This window comes from Tachyglossus aculeatus, chromosome 2 (assembly GCF_015852505.1).
Source record: "Tachyglossus aculeatus isolate mTacAcu1 chromosome 2, mTacAcu1.pri, whole genome shotgun sequence".
Classification (NCBI taxonomy): domain Eukaryota; kingdom Metazoa; phylum Chordata; class Mammalia; order Monotremata; family Tachyglossidae; genus Tachyglossus; species Tachyglossus aculeatus.
Genome location: NC_052067.1, coordinates 106,271,972 through 106,293,433, shown reverse-complemented (window position 1 = coordinate 106,293,433; position 21,462 = coordinate 106,271,972). Strand labels below are relative to the sequence as shown.

Genomic DNA, 21,462 nt, shown 5'->3' with positions numbered 1-21,462 from the left:
CTCCTCCAAGAGGCCTTCCCTTACTAAGCCCTTCCTCTTCTCCCACTCCCTTCTACATCGTCCTCCCCTCTCCCAGCCCTACAGTACTTATTTATGTCCCTGTAATTGATTGATTGATTTATTTATACTAATGTCTGTTTCCCCCTATAAACTGTAAGCCTGTTGTGGTCAGGGAATGTGTCTGTTTATTGTTATGTTGTATTCTTCCAAGTGCTTAGTACAGTGCTTTCGTACACAGTAAGTGCTCAATAAATACGATTAAATGAACGAATGAATAAATGCCTAGCCTCTGGGGTCAAGCTTCCCAAACATCTGTCTCAGAATAGCTGTAGGAGAACAGTGAATCTTCAGTTTTAATTGGAGAATAGAACTGAGTCTGCTACTTAAGAAAAAGAAATGTGTACTCTCAGAGCTCACATAGGCTTACAAGGCATCTGTCTCTGGAACAAAGATTTCAGCCAGAAAGTTGGCTGTTTGTATATGGCTGGGCTATACTTATGTAAATGAAAATATGATATGTGTTTTAGTCAATTAATGCTATTTACTGCACCCTCATTCTGTGCAGATCAATTAATCAATCGGTCACTTACTGTGTACCGGGCACTCTACTAAGCACTTGGGAGAGTACAATATAACAAAGTTGGTTGTAGACATGTTCCCTGCTCACAACAACCTTACAGTCTAGATGGAGAGACAGACATTAATGTAAGTAAATAAATCATGGATATGTGGGTGTGCATTCTAATCCCGACTTCCCCACATTTGCTGTGTGACCTTGGGCAAGTCATTTAACTTCTCTAGGCCTCAGGTCCCTCATCTGTAAAATGGGGATGAAGACTGTGAGCCCCACGTGGGACAACCTTGATGACCCTGTATCCCCCCAGCGCTTAGAACAGTGCTTTGCACATAGTAAGCGCTTAACAAATACCAACATTATTATGACTGTTATTATATGTATGTAAGTTCTGTGGGGCTGAGGGTGGGGTGAGTACCAAGTGCCCAAAGGGAACAGATTCAAGTGCATAGATGTACTAAGTGCTTGGGAGAGTACACTAGAGACATTGACACAATTTCTGCACCCGAGGAAATGAACATTCTAGCGGGGGAAACAGATCCTAAAATAAAACACAAATGGTGAGGGAGCAGTGGAGTACAAGGGTATAAATATAAGAGGGGATTGAGGAGGAGGTAGGTCAGTACCTAAATACGGAGGTGACACGTAAAGAAGGAAAATAGGCTGGGGAGAAGAGAAATTAGTGGGGGAAGGCTTCACGTAGGCGATGTGATTTTAGTAGGCCTTTGAAGATCAGGAGAGCAGAGAACTTTAGGTTCTTAAATGGGAGGGAGTTCTAAGCAGGAGGGAGGGCTTCAGCAAAGTAAGCAAGGGCTTGAGAAGCAGCATGGCCTAGTGGAATGAGAATGTTCCTGGGAGTCAGAGGACCAGTGTTCTAATCCCATCTCGACCATTTTTCAGCTGTGTGGCCTTGGGCAAGTCACTTAACTTTTCTATACCTCAGTTACCTCATCTGTAAAATAGGGATCAAGACTGTGAGCCCCACCTGGGATACAGACTATGTCCAACCTAGTAAACTTGTATCTATCATAGTGCTTAGTAGTGTCTGGCACATAGTAAGTGCTTCACCAATACTTTAGAAATGGCATTAATGGCAAAAGAGATGAGAGTGAAGAAGAGTGGGATAAGTAGTAGGTTGGTATTGGAGGAGTGAAGTGTGTGGGCTGTGTTGTGGTGGGAGAGGAGCAGGGGTAGGTAAGAGGGAGAGAGACAATTGAGCGGCTTAGAGCTGGTGGTGAGGATTTTCTGCTTGATGGAGACGTAAATAATAATAATAATAATAATGGTGGTATTTGTTAAGCACTTACTATGTGCCAAGCCCTGTTCTAAGCGCTGGGATAGATACAAGGTTATCAGGTTGTTCCACTTGGGGCTCACAGTCTTGATCCCCATTTTACAGATGAGGTAACTGAGGCATAGAGAAGTTAAGTGATACAGCTTGACATGTCAGCATGACTTAAGTCAGTCATAAGTCATAAGTCAGTCATAAGTCAGTATGACTTAAGTCATACAGCTGACAAGTGGCGGAGTTGGCATTAGAACCCACTATCTCTGACTCCCAAGCCTGTGCGCTTTCCACAAAGCCAAGTTGCTTTGGAGGTACTATAATGCAAGAGTCTACCTACACAGAGAGGCATACAATTTTAATTTTGGAAAAATTAGTTACCTGAAACTTGCTTAGGTAACAAATGTCTTAGTAGACTAACAGGTTTACTCAACAGATTCATTGCAAATTCTTTTGTCAGAGTGAGGTTGTCAGTTCAATGCATAAATGTTATCATTTTGGTAATTTTTCTGTTGGTAAATCTGGAGTTTATTTAAAAAAAGTTTTTCTCCTGAATTTCACCATTCTAGAAGAGTATCTGAAAATTGTATCCATAGAATTCATAGAATATTTGAAGAAATATTAATTTAAGTAACCAAGATACATATAACTTAATTACATTTCATCCCTTCCTAAATGGTCAGTTTGAACTGGGGAAAGAGCCAAGATCAGTATAATGCTTATCAAGTTTAACATGATCATTAAAATACTTTCCTTACCTCAACTTATCTGAGATGATTTTGTTTTGTTTTGTTGTCTGTCTCCCTCTTCTAGACTGTGAGCCTGTTGTTGGGTAGGGACCGTTTCTATATGTTAGTGATTTGTACTTCCCAAGCGCTTAGTACAGTGCTCTGCACACAGTAAGTGCTCAATAAATATGATTGAATGAATGATTTTCTGCTCCAGTAAATCTGAACTATTCTCCTAGATGTCATTTTTACTTGACAGTAATACACTACTATAATCACATTAAAATTTTTGCTTATGTGTACTAGAGAGTACAAATAAATTAAAGGATTAATTACAATTCCAGTCAATCAATCAATCAAACAATTGTATTTATTGAGCACCTACTGCATGCAGAGCACTGGACTAAGTTCTTGGGTGGGTACAATATAACAGATTTGGTAAACACATCCCCTGATTGCAATGAGCTTACAGTCTTATCTAGTCATAATTCCTTCATGATTAAGTTAAATCCTGGAATAGTTCTGTTATTGATTCTTTAGGGCTTTTGCATTACAGTACCTTTCATTTCAACAACAACTCTGGTGTGAAAGTTCATGCTCAAGATGAAAACCAATCTAGTAATAATAATAATAATAATAATGGTATTTGTTAAGTGCTTACTATGTGCCAAGCACTGTTCTAAGCACAGGGATTGTCTCTATTGCTGAATTGTTCTTTCCAAGCACTTTGTACAGTGCTCTGCACACAGTAAGCACTCAATAAAGAGGATTGAATGAATGAATGAATGAATACAAGATTATCAGGTTGTCCCAACTGGGGCTCACAGTCTTGATCCCCATTTTACAGATGAGGTAACGGAGACACAGAGCAGTTAAGTGACTTGTCCAAAGTCACATAGCTGACAAGTGGCAGAGTCAGTATTAGAACCCGCGACCTCTGACTCCCAACTTTCCACTAAGCCATACTGCTTCTCAGTAATAAAGATATGTGCACTACATTGGGGGCCTAGAACTTTCAAGCCCTCTGCAAACAGCGAATCCCCTTCAACATCGCTAGCTAGCATTGGAGTTACGTTATTTGTGGAAAGAGTATTGGAGTGAAAGTCAAGAGGTACATGTCTTAGCCCCAGTTTCTCCCCTTGCCTACTGTTTCACACTGGGCAAGTTACTTAACTCACTGTATCTCAGTTTTCTAATCTTAAAAATGGGGATAGAAAACCTGTTCTCCCACCCTCTTAGACTATGAGTCTTATGTGGGACAGAGACTGCATCCAATCTGATTACTGTGTATCTATCCCAGCATTTAGAGTACTGCTTGGCATGTTTTCAGTGCTAATAAATACCATCATTATTATGTTATGCAGCAAAAGCAACTGGACACTGGGACAAGTTGCCTCATTATAGACTGCAGCTACATTGATCTAAACTAATATTTTTATCCAAGGAGAATACTGAGCCAATACAGCAGTTTCATAATCTAAGATGAAGAATGTCATGGGTCTAGAAGCCACCTAAGTAGTAATGCCATCACAAACGTTCAAATAACCAATAAGTGGTATTTGTTCATCATCATCACCAATCGTATTTATTGAGTGCTTACTGTGTGCAGAGCACTGTACTAAGCACTTGGGAAGTACAAGTTTGTTGACTGTTTACTGCGTGCAGAGGATGTACTAAATGCTTGCAAGAATATGTAACAGTAGACATGATCCCTGCCATTGAGGACCTTACATATTAAAGCCATGAACCAAGGCATTTAGGCTGTATTGATTCTAAAAGTGGTGAAAAAAATGTTCCCTCAAATAATTGTTTTGAGTTCTTCTTAAGTCCTTTGCAGAATGAGCCAGAAAAAGAGTAGCCCTCAGAGGGCACAGAAATGAAAGCCAAGTTTGGTCCAACCCTCATGGCAGTTTCCCTAAGATAAGAAACATGATGTTTTGGTTTCTTCCCACTCGTGTTTTCAGGGCCCAGAGAATTCAAGGAACCAAGAGGCTTTCCCCAGCCGACGTGGAGTCCATGAGGGACATTCTCAGCCACAACATGTACCAAGTGCGACAAAGGGTGGGTAAAATTTATTCGAATTTCTCCTGCTGTTTGCTTTTCTCTACCAGAACGCAAAGCTAGCAGCCCTGCCCAGCTCGGGCTACTGCCAGGGGAAAGGCAGGCCTCACTTCCAGCGGGGAAACCAGAAAGAAGCCGAGATTTTGGACTTTCACACTCTTAGGGAACCTTCCTCCTGGAGGTGGGGCTTGCTGTGGGGAAAGGGGGAGGCAAATCCCAGAAATAGACTCTAGAGGTCAGGCTACCCTTGCTCTAGAATCAAACCATCTCTGAAACTTCCAGTCCGGGCTCCAAAAAGCCAAGAGTGCCCAGCTGCAATTCCCAATAAACCAGGAATTCCCAAGGGGATAAAGGTGGTCAGGGTAAAGGCAATCTGTGGAATACTGTACTGTTTAAGAAGGAAAAAAAGACTGAGCCTTTCAGGAGGAGGGAGATTAAGACTGGAGCTAGGAAGGGGATACCTCCATAGATTGTGAGCCCCTAAAGGGATAGATCAATCAATCAATCAATCATAGTTATTGAGCACTTACTGTGTGCAGAGCACTGTACTGTGTGTATAATTCTCATCTCTGATTTCTTTTCCTGTGCTTAGTACAGGAAGGGGGTACCTCCATAGATTGTGAGCCCCTAGAGGGATAGATCAATCAATTAATCAATCAATCATATTTATTGAGCACTTACTGTGTGCAGAGCGCTGTACTGTGTGTATAATTCTCACCTCTGATTTCTTTTCCTGTGCTTAGTACAGTGCTCTGCATAGAGTAAGTGCTCAATAAATTCTATTACCATTCTTGAAAAATGAGATAGAAGATATTGGTTAAAGTAATATTTTCCAAAAGGACAACCAAGATGTTCACAGGGGGCAGGTTCCAGAAGAGAACAGATTTCAGGTGGAGATGACTAAGAAAGCTTGAGGTGGGGTTTGAGGAGCAGCCTGGCCTAGTGGAAAGACTATAGGCCTGGGAGTCAGAGGACCTGGGTTCTAATCCCAGCTCTGCCACTTTGCTGTTCGACCTTGGACAAATCACTTAACTTCTCTGTGCATCAGTTCCTTCATCTGCAAAATGGGAATTCAATGTCGGGTTTCCCTCCTACTTAGACTGTAAGCCCCGTGTGTAACCTGATTACCTTGTACCTTTCCCAGTGTTTAATACAGTATTTGACATAGTAAGCACTTAACTACTACTATTGTTATGTGATAGAACTTAACAAAATCAAGAAGGATGAGGACAAGGCAAAACTGGAATGGTTGTGCAGCAGATTTCACTCCACCAATATGAGGGGCACCATGGAAACTTGATGGAGTGGGCTAACAAATCAAAGGAAACACTTTTCTCACCCTATGGATGTTAAACAAAAGGACATTGTTACCTCAGGTAGTTGTATGGGCATTTTCACTACTTGTATTGGCTAGAGAATTGGGGAATGCTTGTCTGACAATGCAAGCCCCTTGCATTCCGCACCCTGCAGTATTAGAAGAAATAGTTGAACGCACATGTGCACAGTGCAGATTTTCCTTAATGTAGGACTTTGCAAACACTCAATCCCCATTAAACACAGATCCCTAATGTGAGTGTTGGGAAAGAATAGTGTGGCTTAGTAGAAAAAGCCGGGGTTTGGGAGTCAGAGGACGTGGGTTCTAATCCCAGCTCTGCCACTTGTCTGCTGTGTGACCTTGGACAAGTCACTTAACTTCTCTGAGCCTCAGTTACCTCATCTGTAAAGTGGGATTAGGACTGTGAGCCCTATGTGATTACCTTGTATCTGCCCCAGAGCTTAAAATAGTGCTTGGCACATAGTAAACACTTAACAAATACCATGATTATTATTAATTATTAATACACAGGTGGGAATTAGACATGGTCTCTGTCACTTGTAGGGCTCACCATCTAAAAATAAGGAAGGGAGGGGCTGGCAACAGATTCATGAGGAGAGACGAAACAACACTAAGACAACATAAAGACACAAACAAAGCTCAATAGGGTGCTGTGATTAGAAGAACAGAATGTCAGGCTCCTTGTGGCTCAGAGATGACAGTCACAACCGTGGCCATAGTGAGTGATCCAGCAGGAGCAGCAGCCTCCACAGTCTTCCTGAGGTTTTGTGGAGGCAACGCCAGGCTGTGGCTGCTTCTCCCTGTCCTGCCAGGGTGGTGGAAGGTGGGTCGGGATGACAGTTCCTCAGTGATATGAAAATTTGGTTTGTGATCCCAGGGGCCAGTGTGGTGGTCCAGCAGAGAAGGATGCTGAGAGCTGAGGTGGGTGGGGGTGGCTGGAACCCAGATGAGTCACGTGGCCATCTGTTAGGGAGATACCAGTGCAACCAGCCCGGCGTAAGTCTACATGGGCAGCCTGCAGGGCACAGGGCATGATGCCACCAAGCAGCATGGCCTAGTGGATAGAGTACGGGCCTGGGAACCAAAGACCTGGGTCTTAATCCCAGCTCTGCCACTTGTCTGCTGTGTGACCTTGGGCAACCCACTTCACTTATCTGGGCCTCATCTGTAAAATTGGGATTGAGACTATCAATCAATCAATCAATCAATCGTATTTATTGAGTCCTTACTGGGTGCAGAGCACTGTACTAAGCGCTTGGGAAGCACAAGATGGCAACATATGGAGACAGTCCCCTACCCAACAGTGGGATCACAGTCTAAAAGGGGGAGACAGAGAACAGAACCAAACATACTAACAAAATAAAATAAATAGAATAAATAGACTAGATATGTAACTAACGAAATAAAATAAATAGAATAGATATGTAAATAAATAGAATAGATATGTAGTCAACCATATGTGGGACATGGATTGTGTCCAACCTAATTAGCTTGTATCTACCTGGGGTTTAGTACAGTTTTTGGCACATAGTAAGGACTTAAATATCAAAAAAAAAATAAAAAATAAAATATATATATATATATATATATATATATATATACAGGGAACAGAGCCTCAGCAGGCATTGGAAGGACACAGGTGGGGAGGGCTCATTATTGGAGAACTGGGTGAGTATTGGGTTTCAAGTAGAATTTGGCTAAATTTTTGGATGAGCAGTTCATAATGAGTTACAGGAGGAAAAGTTTGGAATGACGAGAGAAAAGTTGGATATGTCAGATGATCCATTCCTAACCTTGAACGTCCAGGAAGGCATCCATCCATGCTTCTTCTGGGCATCCAACTGCCACGGTTAGAGACAGAATTCTGATCTGGATGGACCACTGGCCTGATCCAGTAGTGGTGATTCTTCAAATTGAATGGTGTTCACATGCTAACATGCTTATCTTTGTAATAATCAGATATTAAAGTAGAATACAATATCATATTAAAGCATACTATGAAGTATTAATCATTATAGAATATTTTCCTACTAACATTACATTGCTATATAGCACTTACAATAGGAAGGATGCTGTACTAGGCACTGGCAAGAAATATAAAAAAAATCAATTTTGATAGAGTCCCTGGTCTGCCGAAGACTCACAGTCTAATGGGGGAGGGACAAACACATAAAATGGAAGGTTAGGTGAACCTAATAAAGACAGGTTAAGCTTCAACAATAAAAATATCTACAGTAAAAATATTTCAGTTAAAATGTTCTTGAGGGGGCCAGTCCGCAGCCATTACAGTGAGGAAAGGATGTGGAGAGCTGAGATGGGTGTGGCAGAAAGAGCACAGGCCTGTGAGTAAGAAGGTCATGAGTTCTAATCCTGACTCTACCACTTGTCTGCTGTGTGACCTTGGGCAAGTCACTTCACTTCTCTGGGCCTCAGTGTCCTCAACTGTAAATTGAGATTCCCTGTCCGTACTCTCTCCTGCTTAAGACTATGAGGCCCATGTGAGACAGGAACTGTCAGCCACTATTATGTCAAATCTACCCCAGGGCTTACAATAGTGCTTACCACATAGGAAGTGCTTAACAGATACTATCATACTACTACTATCAATCAATCAATCATATTTATTGAGCGCTTACTGTGTGCAGAGCACTGTACTAAGTGCTTGGGAAGTACAAGTTGTCAACATATAGAGACGGTCCCTACCCAACAGTGGGCTCAACTACTACTACTACTACTACTACTACTACTACTACTACTACTACTACTACTAATAATAATAATAATAATAATAATAGTGGTATTTAGTAAGTGCTTACTACGTGTCAAGCAGTGTACTAAGCACTAAGGGGGAATACAAGCAAATCACGTTGGGCACCATTCCTGTCACACACTGGGTTCAGAGTCTTAATCACCATTTTACAGATGAGGTAACTGAGGCTTAGAGAAGTGAAGTGACTTGTTCAAGGTCTCACAACAGACATGTGGTGGAGCTGGGATTACAAACTATGACCTTCTGACTCCCCAGCACTTAGAACAGTGCTTTGCACATAGTAAGCACTTAGCAAATGCCATCATCATCATCCCAAGCCTGTGCTCTATCCCCTAGGCCATGCTGCTTCTCTACTATTGTTATTATTATTATTATTATTATTATTATGATGTTTCAGGCAAGTAGTCCTTGATCCCCAACCTCTCCAGCCTCCCCAGTCAATTTCCTGAACATTATTAAGGGACATTTGCCACCTTGTGCTCTTGCAGGGTGTGGGTTTTGGCTGCTGTGGTCAAAGGTGAAAGGAAAAGGCTGTTCCAGGCAGAAGGAGACTTGCCCCATTTTCCTTCCAGGTGTCACCACGTGTTGACTGTCTGACTTATCACTGGCTGTATTTCTCCATCTGAACAGTGATGAGTGCCTGTTGTCTTCAAGCTCACTGGGTGAGAGTTTCAGAGGAAATCAAGAAATTATCGAACAAGTGCCAGTGAAGTGCTCTGCATTTCCAGATAGATTAAAGTGATCACTGTACCTCTTAATATGCAGTGTGCTGCCCTTAATCTAGGCAATCGGGAGCCATTCCTAGAACAATTTTGCTGAATCCCCTGTACAAGGAAAGTGCTCAGTAAATACAATTGATTGATTGATTGTCCTAGGGTGTCAGATATGACCTAGTCACCTGATCTTGAATGCCACTGGGAAAATGTCTCTACCACTCTCTCCTGTTTCATTCCTGATCCAGCCCCAGGGGTAATGTCCATTCACTCATCCATTCAATTGTATTTATTGAGTGCTTACTGTGTGCAGAGCACTGTACTGAGTGCTTAGCACTGTCCAGATGAAGGTGGGGTCTTTTTCCAAACAAAGCCATCACAGGAATCCAGTTCTGGACTCAAACCCCCTTCAGCCAGTGGTGGGGAATTTAGATTGGATCTGAGGATGCTAGAGAGTGAAACTGAATCAGCCCTGGACCTAGTGTTTTCTCAGGGAGGGGTCCTGGGGGTTGGGTTTGAGCTGAGTCAGAGCTCTCTGGGCCACTCCTAAATGGAGCAGGTCTCCTCTCCCCCCATCCTGCACCCCAAGATTAGTGTAGATCCAAAATAGATGCGGTGGGTTAACATCGTCCTTTGGCCTTCCCTTACCATTGGGAGGGGAAGCAGGGAACCAGGCAACAGAAACAGCCTAGACTGACCTATAAAGAAGTATGTGAAGGCCCCTGGCCCTATTGGCTGAGGCCCAAGGCTTTGTGCTGGCCCCACCTTCGGCTGCAGTCAAGTTGGCTAAAGGCAGGGACCAAAGGTTGGCTTGTTTGGCCACACCTGCGCCCACTCCAACAGAAGCTGTTTCTGGTGTTGAGAAAATTCCCCTATGACTGTTCCTGCTCACAGAGTTTTTTTTAATGGCATTTATTAAGCGCTTACTATGTGTAAAGCACTGTTCTAAGCCCTGGGGAGGTTACAAGGTGATCAGGTTGTCCCACGGAGGGCTCACAGTCTTCATCCCCATTTTTACGGATGAGGGAACTGAGGCACAGAGAAGTTAAGTGACTTGCCCAAAGTCACACGGCTGACAATTGGCGGAGTTGGGATTTGAACCCATGACCTCTGACTCCAAAGCCGGTGCTCTTTCCACTGAGCAACGAGTTGAAAGAGAAGGTGGAGACAAGGCAAAAATTTAAAATCAGGGACATGGAAAAGTCCAAAGCAGGGGACAAAGGGCTAGGGCAGACCTATGCAGTAGCAGCCAACCCATCTCTTTACGACCCCTCACCCCATCACCGTGATGCCCATTCTACAAATTAAATTCCCAGAAACCATGACTTGGAGAGGATGTTTGTGGAACTTGGAGCAGGGAACCCAGGGGAGGGAAAGGAACATGGAGACCCTCCTACCTTCCGCTTCTCTCTGTGGTCACTGCCAGGGAAATGTCTTGGAACCTCACAAAAATTGCCCTCAAGGTGAAGAAAGTCCTTATTGCCTCCCGGCTCTTTAACCCTCCTGCTTTAAAGAAAACACTGAGGAAAGTAGCAAGAATTTCCTCCACTGGAATTGGGATAGCTATGAACTACAGCTGTGCCACAGTGAGTTACACCTTGAGTAAATGTTAACAGAGCTGAGGAGGAAATGATTTTGGATCAAAAATGGATATCTGTGGGTGTCTTACATAAACCCTTTTGTTTTCAGACACTATCGTACAACAGACACAACCTGAAAACAGAGACAAGTGAGAAACAGGCCAAGGAAATTCTCATCCGTCGCCAACACACCTTCAGGGAGAGTATGAGGAAAAGCAGCAGCCTGTCATGGGGGAAATTGGTACAAATTATGATTTACTGCATTAGGGTAGGGGTAGTGCTGGGTTTTATAAAGCAGAACTTAAATCCTGATGCTCTTGGTCTTGAAAACGGTACCTTCTGGTTGTAGGAGGAAAAATAAAGAACCCCAGTCATGGGGGTCATCATATTTGGCAACTACACTTTCCAGAAATATCAGTACTGGCCATTTTGATAAATGCCATCTCACCTACCTCTGGGTTATATTTTGTGAACATCTCCTCCTTTTGACTGTTAAATTCTTAAGGGAGGGCAAAGTATCACCGGTGGGGTTTTCTTAATCCTGTTTGAATATAGAATTAGCCTCCTTGATGATCTCCCCTCTCCCCAGATCATTTTCCTAAACATTTTTCAGTACATGCATCCCCGCTCCTCAAGCTTCAAAGAGTTGTACATTCCTTTTTTCATCACACAGAAGCCCTAGATTATTGACTTTAAGGCACTGATCATCTTTCTCCTTCTGACTTAACTGTTTCCCATCACAACCCAGCTCATACTCTTTCTTCCTCTCAAGGTAACCTCCTCATTCTGCCACCTTCTGATTGTTCCTCCACTGACCTTTTGGCTATGTTCTCCCCTCCACTGTTGGAAACTTCATCTCCTTTTATATATGACAGCCCTCAACACTCCCATCTTTATAGCTACTAACATCAATCAATCAATCAATCAATCAATCAATTGTATTTATTGAGCACTTACTGTGTGCAGAGCACTGTACTAAGCGCTTGGGAAGTACAAGTTGGCAACATATAGAGACAGTCCCTACCCAACAGTGGGCTCACAGTCTAGAAGGGGGAGACAGAGAACAAAACCAACTATATTAACAAAATAAAATAAATAGAATAGATATGTACAAGTAAAATAAATAAATAGAGTAATAAATATGTACAAACATATATACATATATACAGGTGCTGTGGGGAAGGGAAGGAGGTAAGACGGTGGGGATGGAGAGGGGGATGAGGTGGAGAGGAAGTAAGGGGCTTAGTCTGGGAAGGCCTCCTGGAGGAGGTGAGCTCTCAGTAGGGCCTTGAAGGGAGGAAGAGAGCTAGCTTGGCAGATGTGAGGATGGAGGGCATTCCAGGCCAGGGGGATGACGTGGGCCAGGGGTCGATGGCGGGACAGGCGAGAACGAGGCACAGTGAGGAGATTAGTGGCAGAGGAGCGGAGGGTGCGGGCTGGGCTGTAGAAGGAGAGAGGGAGGTGAGGTAGGAGGGGGCAAGGTGATGGAGAGCCTTGAAACCGTGAGTGAGGAGTGCGCAGATTGATTGGTAGCCATTGGAGATTTTTGAGGAGGGGAGTAACATGCCCAGAGCATTTCTGGACAAAGACAATCCGGGCAGCAGCATGAAGTATGGATTGAAGTGGGGAGAGACACGAGGATGGGAGATCAGAGAGGAGGCTGATGCAGTAGTCCAGACGGGATAGGATGAGAGCTTGAATGAGTAGGGTAGCGGTTTGGATGGAGAGGAAAGGGCGGATTTTGGCAATCCCATCTCTTTCAGGAAACCTTCCCCAGTTAACTTCTAATCTCCCCATTTTTGATCCCTCAATGGTCTCTTTCACACTTCCACACCACCTAAGCACTTAAGGTACTTGCAATCCCCCATAGTACTTAGGAACATATGTTACATACCCTTAAGCCCTAACTGATGTTCAGGTCTCCTCTTCCTTTTTGCTTATATCTGTAAATTAATTAATTAATCAATTGAATCATATTTATTGAGTGCTTACTCTGTGCAGAGCACTGTACTAAGTGCTTGAAAAGTATAATTCAGCAATAGTGACAATCCCCGCCCACATCATGTTTACAGTCTAGAACGGGGGAGACAGACATCGAAACAAGTAGGCATCAATATAAATAAATAGAATTATAGCTATATATATATCAAAACAAGTAAATTAATCTGGGGTCTGTATCCCCAGTGGATTGAGGAAAAGGATCACATCTACAAATTAGTACAGTGCTCTGCATAGGGAAAGGGCTCAATAAATGCCATTTATTGAATTGTTCAGTACTAATTATCTCATAATAATAAACCCATAACCTTGGCATCATCCTTGATTCCTCTCTCAGATTCAACCCATATATTCAATCTGTCACCAAATCCTGTCGGCCTCACCTTCACACCATCACCAAAATCCACCCTTTCCTCTCCATCCAAACTGCTACCACGTTAATACAATCACTCATCCTACCCTAAGTACATTACTGCATCAGCTTCCTTGCTGACCTCCAAACCTCCTGCCTCTCCCCACTCCAGTCCATACTTCATTCCGCTGCCCGGATCATCTTTCTACAGAAACATTCAGGACGTGTCACCCCCCACCCCCGTCAAAAATCTCCAGTGGTTGCCTATCCACCTCTGTATCAAACCCAAACTCCTCACCATTGGTTTTAAAGCACTCCATCACCTCTCCCCCTCCTACCTTACCTCACTTCCCTCCTCCTACAACCCACCCCACACATTTTGCTCTTCTGGTGCTAACCTTTTCACTGTGCCTCAATCTTGATTGTCTCACTCCTGACCCTTGACCCATGTCCTACCTCTGGCCTGGAATGCCCTCCCACCTCAAATCTGCCAGACAGTTACTCTCCCCGCCCCCTGCAAAGGCTTACTGAAGGCACATCTCTTCCAAGAGACCTTCCCAAACTAAGCCCCACTTTTCCTCATCTCCCACTCCCTTCTGTGTCACCCTGACTTGCTCCCTTTGCTTTTCCCTCCTTCTCCCCTCCCCACAGCACTTATGTATATATCTGTAATTTTATTTCTATTGATGTCTGTTTATGTGCATCAACATCTGTCTCCTCACCTCTGGACTGTGAGCTTGTTGTGGGCAGGGATTGTCACTCTTTATTGCTGTATTCTATTTTCCCAAATTCTTAGTATAGTTCTCTCCACAGAGCAAGCACTTAATAAATATGATTGAATGAATGAGCAAATGAATATTTGTTAAGTACTTACTATGTGCCAAGCACTGTACTAAACTCTGGGGTACACACAAGATCTCCAGGTCAGACAGAGTCCCTGTCCCACATGGGGCTCATGGGATAAGGAGGCAGGAGAAAAGATATTGAACCCCATTTTACAGATGAGTAAACTGAGGCACACAGAAGCTACATGACTTGCCCAAGATCTTCCACAGCAGGCAAGTGGTGGACCCAGGATTACAACCCAGGTCTTCTGGCTCCCAGGCCTGTGCTCTTTCCCTTAGGTGACACTGCTTCTCTTACTCCCTCAAGGTTTTACTTTGGTGCTCTGCACACAATAGGTGCTCAGTAAATGTTCTTGATTGATTTATCTCCATGGTAAGAATGGTCTTCATTCCAGGGAAGTGTTCGGGGAGCACCAGACATTCACCTGCATGTGCCATAATGAATAAATGTCAGGAAGAGGATCAGGACTGGGAGTCAGGAGATCAATCAATCAATGGTTCAGGACGGGGAATCAGGAGATCAATCAATCAATGGTATTTATTGAGTGCTTCCTATGTGTAGAGCTCTGTACTAAGCGCTTGAGAGAGTACACTACAACAGAATTGGTAAACACATTCTAGATTTATATCCGGCTCCACCATCTGACTGCTCTGTAACCTTGGGAAAGATTGGACTTTCCTCATCTGTAAAATGGGGATAAAATGCCTGCTCTTCCTCCCATTTAGACTGCGACTCTTGGGCTGGGAGACAGGGGCTGTATCCAGTATCTTTTATCTTGCATCTAGTTCTCAGCAAGGTTCTTAGTACATAGTAAATGCTTAGTAAATAATCATTATGAAGAGAAACAATTGAATCTTTTAGATCAAGGCACCCTGTACTTCAAAGCTGTCCTTCAATTGACCGCTGTACTTTTGAGCTTTTATCTCCTCCTAACCATTTACTCTGTTCTACACTCCAGTCAAGCTAACCAACTCATACAATCGTTCATACCATTCCCTCTTCCTGGAATGCTTTCCCACATCTCTTGTGCAAACACTGTCCCTCCCCTCCTTCAAATCTCTATTAAGCACCCACCTTCAGCCTGAGGCATCCCGGATTAACCCCAACTGACTCTGAACATCCAGTGATTCTGCCTCACCCCCAAGCCACCAAACACTCCTTCACTCCCCATTTCTAGAGCCACAAGGGTCTTTTTGTTCCTGACCTCTGTCCTTTTCCATCTTACCAACTTGAGGCTTGTCCTCTGTGAATGCCTCATCCTTTAGACTGTAAGCTCCTTAAGGGTGGGGAAAGTGTCCTGTTTTTTCTTTTGTAGTCCTCCAACACCCAAGTCAGTGGTCAGGTGGTCGGTAAAAAATGGGCCTTCAGTAAACAGTCTTGAACCCAACCAAACAGGATTAAACAGATTTAAAGAAGTGGTTAGTGCCCTGAGGGTCTTTACTGGCTGCTTCTATCCTGCATCCTTGGCTCCATTTCCCACTTTAAACATGCTGTCTGTTTCTCTGTCTTTTGTGTACAGCCTGGCCCCAAAAATATCCGTTACCTCTCCTTCCCATATAACGATGCACGAGCAATGTGGAGTAACACCAGGATGGCGACTTTTTCAGGTATTGGAACATTATTCCTGCTCCTCCTCTTATTAAGTGGTCAAGGGCACTCCACCACTCTTTGATAATTTGACCCATTGTTTAAATATTGCCCAAGTTCTCCAGACCCTCCAAATCTTGTTAAAGAGATTCTAATAGTAACTTTTGTCATCCAATAGTGAACTCACCTGGGTGCCATGAACCACAAGCCTGTGGGTCTGGACTAGGCTTTCCCAGAGCCCACTGAGGCAGGTGTCAGGCAAACTTGGATAGTCTCGGCTCCTCTTTGTTTTAATGGTATTTTTAAGTGCTTACAATGTGATGATGACTATCGTATTTGTAAGGCACTTACTATGTGCCAGGCACTGTACTAAGTGCTGGGGTAGATGCAAGCCACTCAGGTTAAACACAGTCCATGTTCCATGTGGAGCTCAGAATCTTAACCCCCATTTTACAGATGAGGTAACTGAGGCACGGAGAAGTTAAGTGACTTGCCAAAGGTCACACAGCAGACAGGTGATGAAGCTAGGATTAGAACCCAAGTCCTTCTAACTCCCAGGTCTGTGCTCTATCCACTTGACCACACTGCTTTTTCCTCCCTGGCTTTCTGGGCTATCCTGCAAAGGGGGAGAGTCAGGAGAACAGGGTGAGGAAGGCAGATAAATACACAATGATGTGTTCTTTCTTTAAGCTTTATCTTCATCAGGAAATGGAGTAAAAATGAAGAAAGACCATTTCAATATGCACTTAATCTGATGCATACATAACCCAATATTTAAGAGACACTTAAGGGTCTCCCATCTTCAGTAAAAGTAGGCTGAATGACATAGGCAATTTAAAAGCAAAAAGTATTTGTCTGGTGGGATTTTTCCTATTGTTAAATTACATGCCAGGCTTGGACATAGGAATCATAAATTTAACCAGAACAGAACTGGCAAACAAACATAAGTGCTTCATTTGAATATGCTTTCATTTTCAGAGAGCCAAAGATGAGAGAAGAGTGGAAGGTGAAAGAGTTTGGGATTTCCATTAAATATTGAATGGAAGGAACTATGTGCCCATGTTAATTTTCTAAGTATTTTGTAAAAATAATAGTAATGATAATATTTGTTCAGCACTTACTATGTGTCAAGTATTGTTCTAAATGGTGGGGTAATCAGGTTGGACACAGTCCCTGTCCCACATAGGGCTCACAGTCTAATTAGGAGGGGGAACAGGTATAGTGTAGTGGATAGAGCATGGATGTGGGACTCAGAAGGTCATGGGTTCTAATCCTGGCTCCGCCACTTGTCTGCTGTGTGACCTTGGGCTCTTCACTTCTCTGCACCTCAGTTCCTTCATCTGTAAAATGGGGATTGAGATTGTGAGCCCCATTTGGGACAGGGACTATGTCCAACCCAATTTACTTGTATCCACCCCAGCACTTAGTACAGTGCCTGGCACATAGTAAGCACTTAACAAATGCCACAATTATTATTATTATTATTATTATTATTATTATTATTATTATTAACAGGCATAGAATTCCCATTTCACATAGAATCCCCATTTTACAGTTCAGAAAACTGAGGCATAGGGAAGCTAAGTGTCCTCTAGACTGTAAGCTCATTGTGGGCAGGGAATGTGACCACCAACTCTGTTATATTATACTCTCCCAAGTGCTTAGTACAGTTCTCTGCATTCAGTAAGTGCTGAATAAATATGATTGAGTGATTGATTGAAGTGATTTGCCCAGGCCCATCCTCTTTCCACTAGGCCATACTGCAGCTAGGAGTCAGAGGACCTGGGTTCCAATCCTGACTCACCATTTACCTGATGTGGGGCCTTGGGCAAGTCACTTAACTTCTCTGTGTTTCAGTTCCCTTATCTTCAAAATGGGAATTCAATACCTATGCTCCCTCCTACTTAACCATGAACCCCATATGGGACCTGATTACCTTATATCTATCCCAGCTCCTACTATAATGCTTGACACATAATGAGAATTAACAAATCCCAAAATTATAATTTTTATTATGATGATGTTAATTTATTTTAAGAGTTTAGTTACTAAAGGAATCTCAAATCAAAGGTAATCAATTAATTTTAGGCCAAAAAAAGTATTCTAAATATGAAACATAAACATTTCTAAAACCACCAAGATGTAACAGAAATAATGAGTGTTAGCTGTGTTTAAGTGCACAAATGCTTTCACTTTTCTCCAGAAGCTTGGACTGTGTGATTCCCCTATGAACAGTTAGAACAGAAACGACAATATGGCCAGTGACTGCTGAAGCTGAAATCAAGTCAAAATTGGAGTCATCTTTAATAAATGTCCTTGCTCTGCTCTTACCTGATGCTCAACCTTGCCAGAGGCTCTTCCAGTGGTCCAGATTTCCTGTGCAGGTCCTGGGTATACCAAATGCATCGTCAACCATTTTCTCTGTTATGTATACAGCAGGAATCTTTGGAAACTGAATTGGTTTTCACCTGAGAAAAAAGCTGCTTTCTGATTATATGTAAACACTTCAAAATATTTATTAAGTAAAATAAGCCTGCAAATCCAACACCTCTTGAATTTTTGGAGCTGAAGTACAAGTTTCACACGATGACATTTTAATGTGTGAAGTATCATTGAATCATATCTATGAATGTTGTGGCTGATTTACAAGGCTGCATGACTCCGATACCTTTTGTCTTTTATGAAGGAAGCCTTTGGCATGAGGCTGTTTCAGTATTGTGAGTGAGGAAGCTGAAGCGTAGAGAAGCTAAGAGACTTGTCCACTATCAGTGGCCCAACTAGAAACAGTGCTTTCCCCTCAAATCCCTCTCCATTTTGAGCTCCCCACAGGAAATGCTGACACGGGAACATTAACAGCCTTTTCCCCTTTGTCCACCTCCAGGTACAGACCACAGTGATTCCAGCTTTCCTTTAGGAATGTTTGGTGGACATCCCCGGACAGGGTCCCTTCAAGAAAGACGCCAGCAGCAGAAGATGATTCCAATGGAAAAGGCTCGTAGAGGAGGGGGTTCTTTAAACCTGGGTATTCCAAGAAATCCAAACCAGGACCACCCAGTGGGCAGGGAAAGAAAGCCGTCTTTGATGCCAAGGCCCCAATTTCATGCAGTAGATGAGGAGTTTGAGTCAGGAGAAGAAAGCGGGGAAGGAGCACAGCCAACATGGACAACTGAACTCAGAGACGGAAGAGAATTTCACAAGTTCCACAGTCCTCTACTCCACAGAAAATAACACTAGCGTTCCCGCAATACTTTTCCTTAGGTGTGTTGTCTCAGTAATGTCTACACTTGCATGTCACTTTGCTAAACAAGTGTCCAAAGTTCTAAGGAGAACAGAAAGTTTGCCAAATCAGATCAACTCTGCCTCTCTGAAGCCAAGAAAAGCCATCAGAATGGATGGGTGAAGGAGCTGAAAGTTCAGAGAAATTGTGTTTGGGAAGACTGAGCATTCACTAAACGGGCTGAGTTGTATTCTAAACTCTTTGGTTCCCAGCTCATAAGAGAATTTGAACAGTGCTAGATATTCAGTGTTGTGTATTCAATGTATATGTAGCTTATTGGCTTGACCAGCTTGGTTATTCACCGTGCACTATACTCTTTAAAAAAAAAAATCTTTAAAATATGGTAGGTGCTGTCCAGGCCAGAGGTTAAGACCCAATACAAAGGGTGGCTCATAATATTAAGTGGTTACAAAAATAGAGATACGAGTGCATTTTTCTACCCACAAGTTGAAACAAGCCAAAGAAATTTAGGTTTTAACATCTCTCAAATAATGTCAGTATTCACTCAGTCTTTGAATAGAAAGGTTTGGAATTTTTCCCATTTGTACTGCATAAACAGATGTTCAGCGTGCAGCAGAATGACTTAGTAAAAGCCAGCATTGGACCAGTACAATCCCCCAAGCATCCACTAAACTTATTCTTCCAAGAGCTTAGTACAATGCTCCTACACAGTAAGCATTCAATATGTACCACTGATGGATTGAAAGATTGAAAAGCTGGGCAGGTCTAGGTCTAAGGGATAACAGGAGGCACCCGTGCTTGCCGGTACTTTGAGTTTGGAGATCTGGATTTTAGAAGCATTCTGTCTTGAAACTTTAACTTTGTGAGGGAGATGAGAAGTCTTAGTATCCCTATACCGTAGATAGAGACAATGGGGCTTAAAAGTTCAGTGACCAGAGAAAGATATCCAAGAAAGCCTAGGCTGCTGAAGGCATGCCTTCAACCTCCATCAAGTCCCCTTGACCTGAATCAAGAGTATTAGATCTCCCGTATCAATCCATCAATCATATTTATTAAGCATTTACAGTGGGTAGAGCACTGTACTAAGCTTGGGAGAGTACAAGATAATGGCATAACTGATACATTCCCTGCCTACAATGAGCTCCTAAGTTTGTGTTGCTACTAATTCACAGAGAGAAGCATAAAGGGCTTAAACCTTGTGGAATTGGTCTCACAACATATCAGATCTAGGATTCATTTTCTACTGTAAATGAATACCTTGTTCTTTGTGGGTCAGGAAGAAGAGGCTCAGAAATCAATTTCTGCTGGGGGAACTCTTGACCTCTTTGGTTTTAATCATGTTATTGTTGGAGGTTAGTTTGGCCACTATTCAGGCCCCTATTGGCCTAGAATCCTGAAGGACTACATTTGCTATTATCTTATGAAAAATGACACTCTGGGAGAAGGTGGGTCTGCCGAATTAGGAGTTGAGAGGAAGTCATTCAATCATGAGATAGGAATAACTTAAAATCTAACATGCAAGAGTTCTGGCTCTCTTCCCATCAATCAATCAATTAATGGTATTTATTGAAGGCTTACTGTTTACAAAGCACTGTACTAAGCACTTGGGAGAGTATAATAGAGTAGAGTCAGTAGATACATCTCCACTTGGCAGCTGTACCTCTCCAAGCAAAGTGTGTTTGACTTAGAAAATCTTACCAGGAAATTTCCAGTAAGGCAAGCTGAAGACAGTTGAGAAAGTAGACTTCAGAAACAATAAGGCCTAGTGGAAAGAGTATGGGCCTAGGAGTCAGAGGACCTGGGTTCCAATCCCAACTCCATAACTTGTCTGCTTGGTGACCTTGGGCAAGCCACTTTAATACTCTGTGCCTCAGTATCCTCATCCATAAAATGGAGATTAAATCCTACTCTCTCCTATTAAGGTGAGCCCCATGTGGGACAAGCATTGTGTCCAACCCAATTTGTTTGTATCTACCCCAACTCTTAGTACCATGCTTAACACACGGTAAGTGCTTAATAAGTACCATAATAATTTTTGTAAGCAGAAGCTCTTTTTAATTTATGGCTACCACATTTGGGCTCTGTTTGGTTTGTAAGACTGCAGGCATGGATGATGATAATAATAATAATAATAATAATAATAATAATAGTATTTGTTAAGCACTTACTTTGTGCCAAGCACTGTTCTAAGTGCTGGGGGAGATAGAAGGTAATCAGGTTGCCCCATGTGGGCTCACAGGCTTAATCCCCATAAGTGAGGCACAAAGAAGTTAAGTGATTTGCCCATAGTCACACAGCTGACAAGTGGCAGAGCTGGGATGAGAACCCATGACCTCTGACTCTCAAGCCATGCTCTTTCCACTAAGCCATGCTGAGCACTGGCTACACCCAGGT

General features: G+C 42.8%; 1 protein-coding gene across 1 annotated transcript in view; it reads left to right on the top strand.

The window, feature by feature from the left end:
- The window catches only part of SLC9A4 (solute carrier family 9 member A4), a 52,912-nt gene extending 33,424 nt beyond the window's left edge, over window positions 1–19,488 (top strand). The window contains exons 9-12 of the mRNA XM_038770136.1: window positions 4,552–4,648; window positions 11,157–11,288; window positions 15,763–15,850; window positions 18,712–19,488. Coding sequence (XP_038626064.1) covers window positions 4,552–4,648; window positions 11,157–11,288; window positions 15,763–15,850; window positions 18,712–19,058 — 664 coding nt within the window. The 3' untranslated portion in view covers window positions 19,059–19,488. The remainder of the gene's footprint in view (window positions 1–4,551; window positions 4,649–11,156; window positions 11,289–15,762; window positions 15,851–18,711) is intronic.
- The last annotated feature ends 1,974 nt before the right edge of the window (window positions 19,489–21,462 follow it).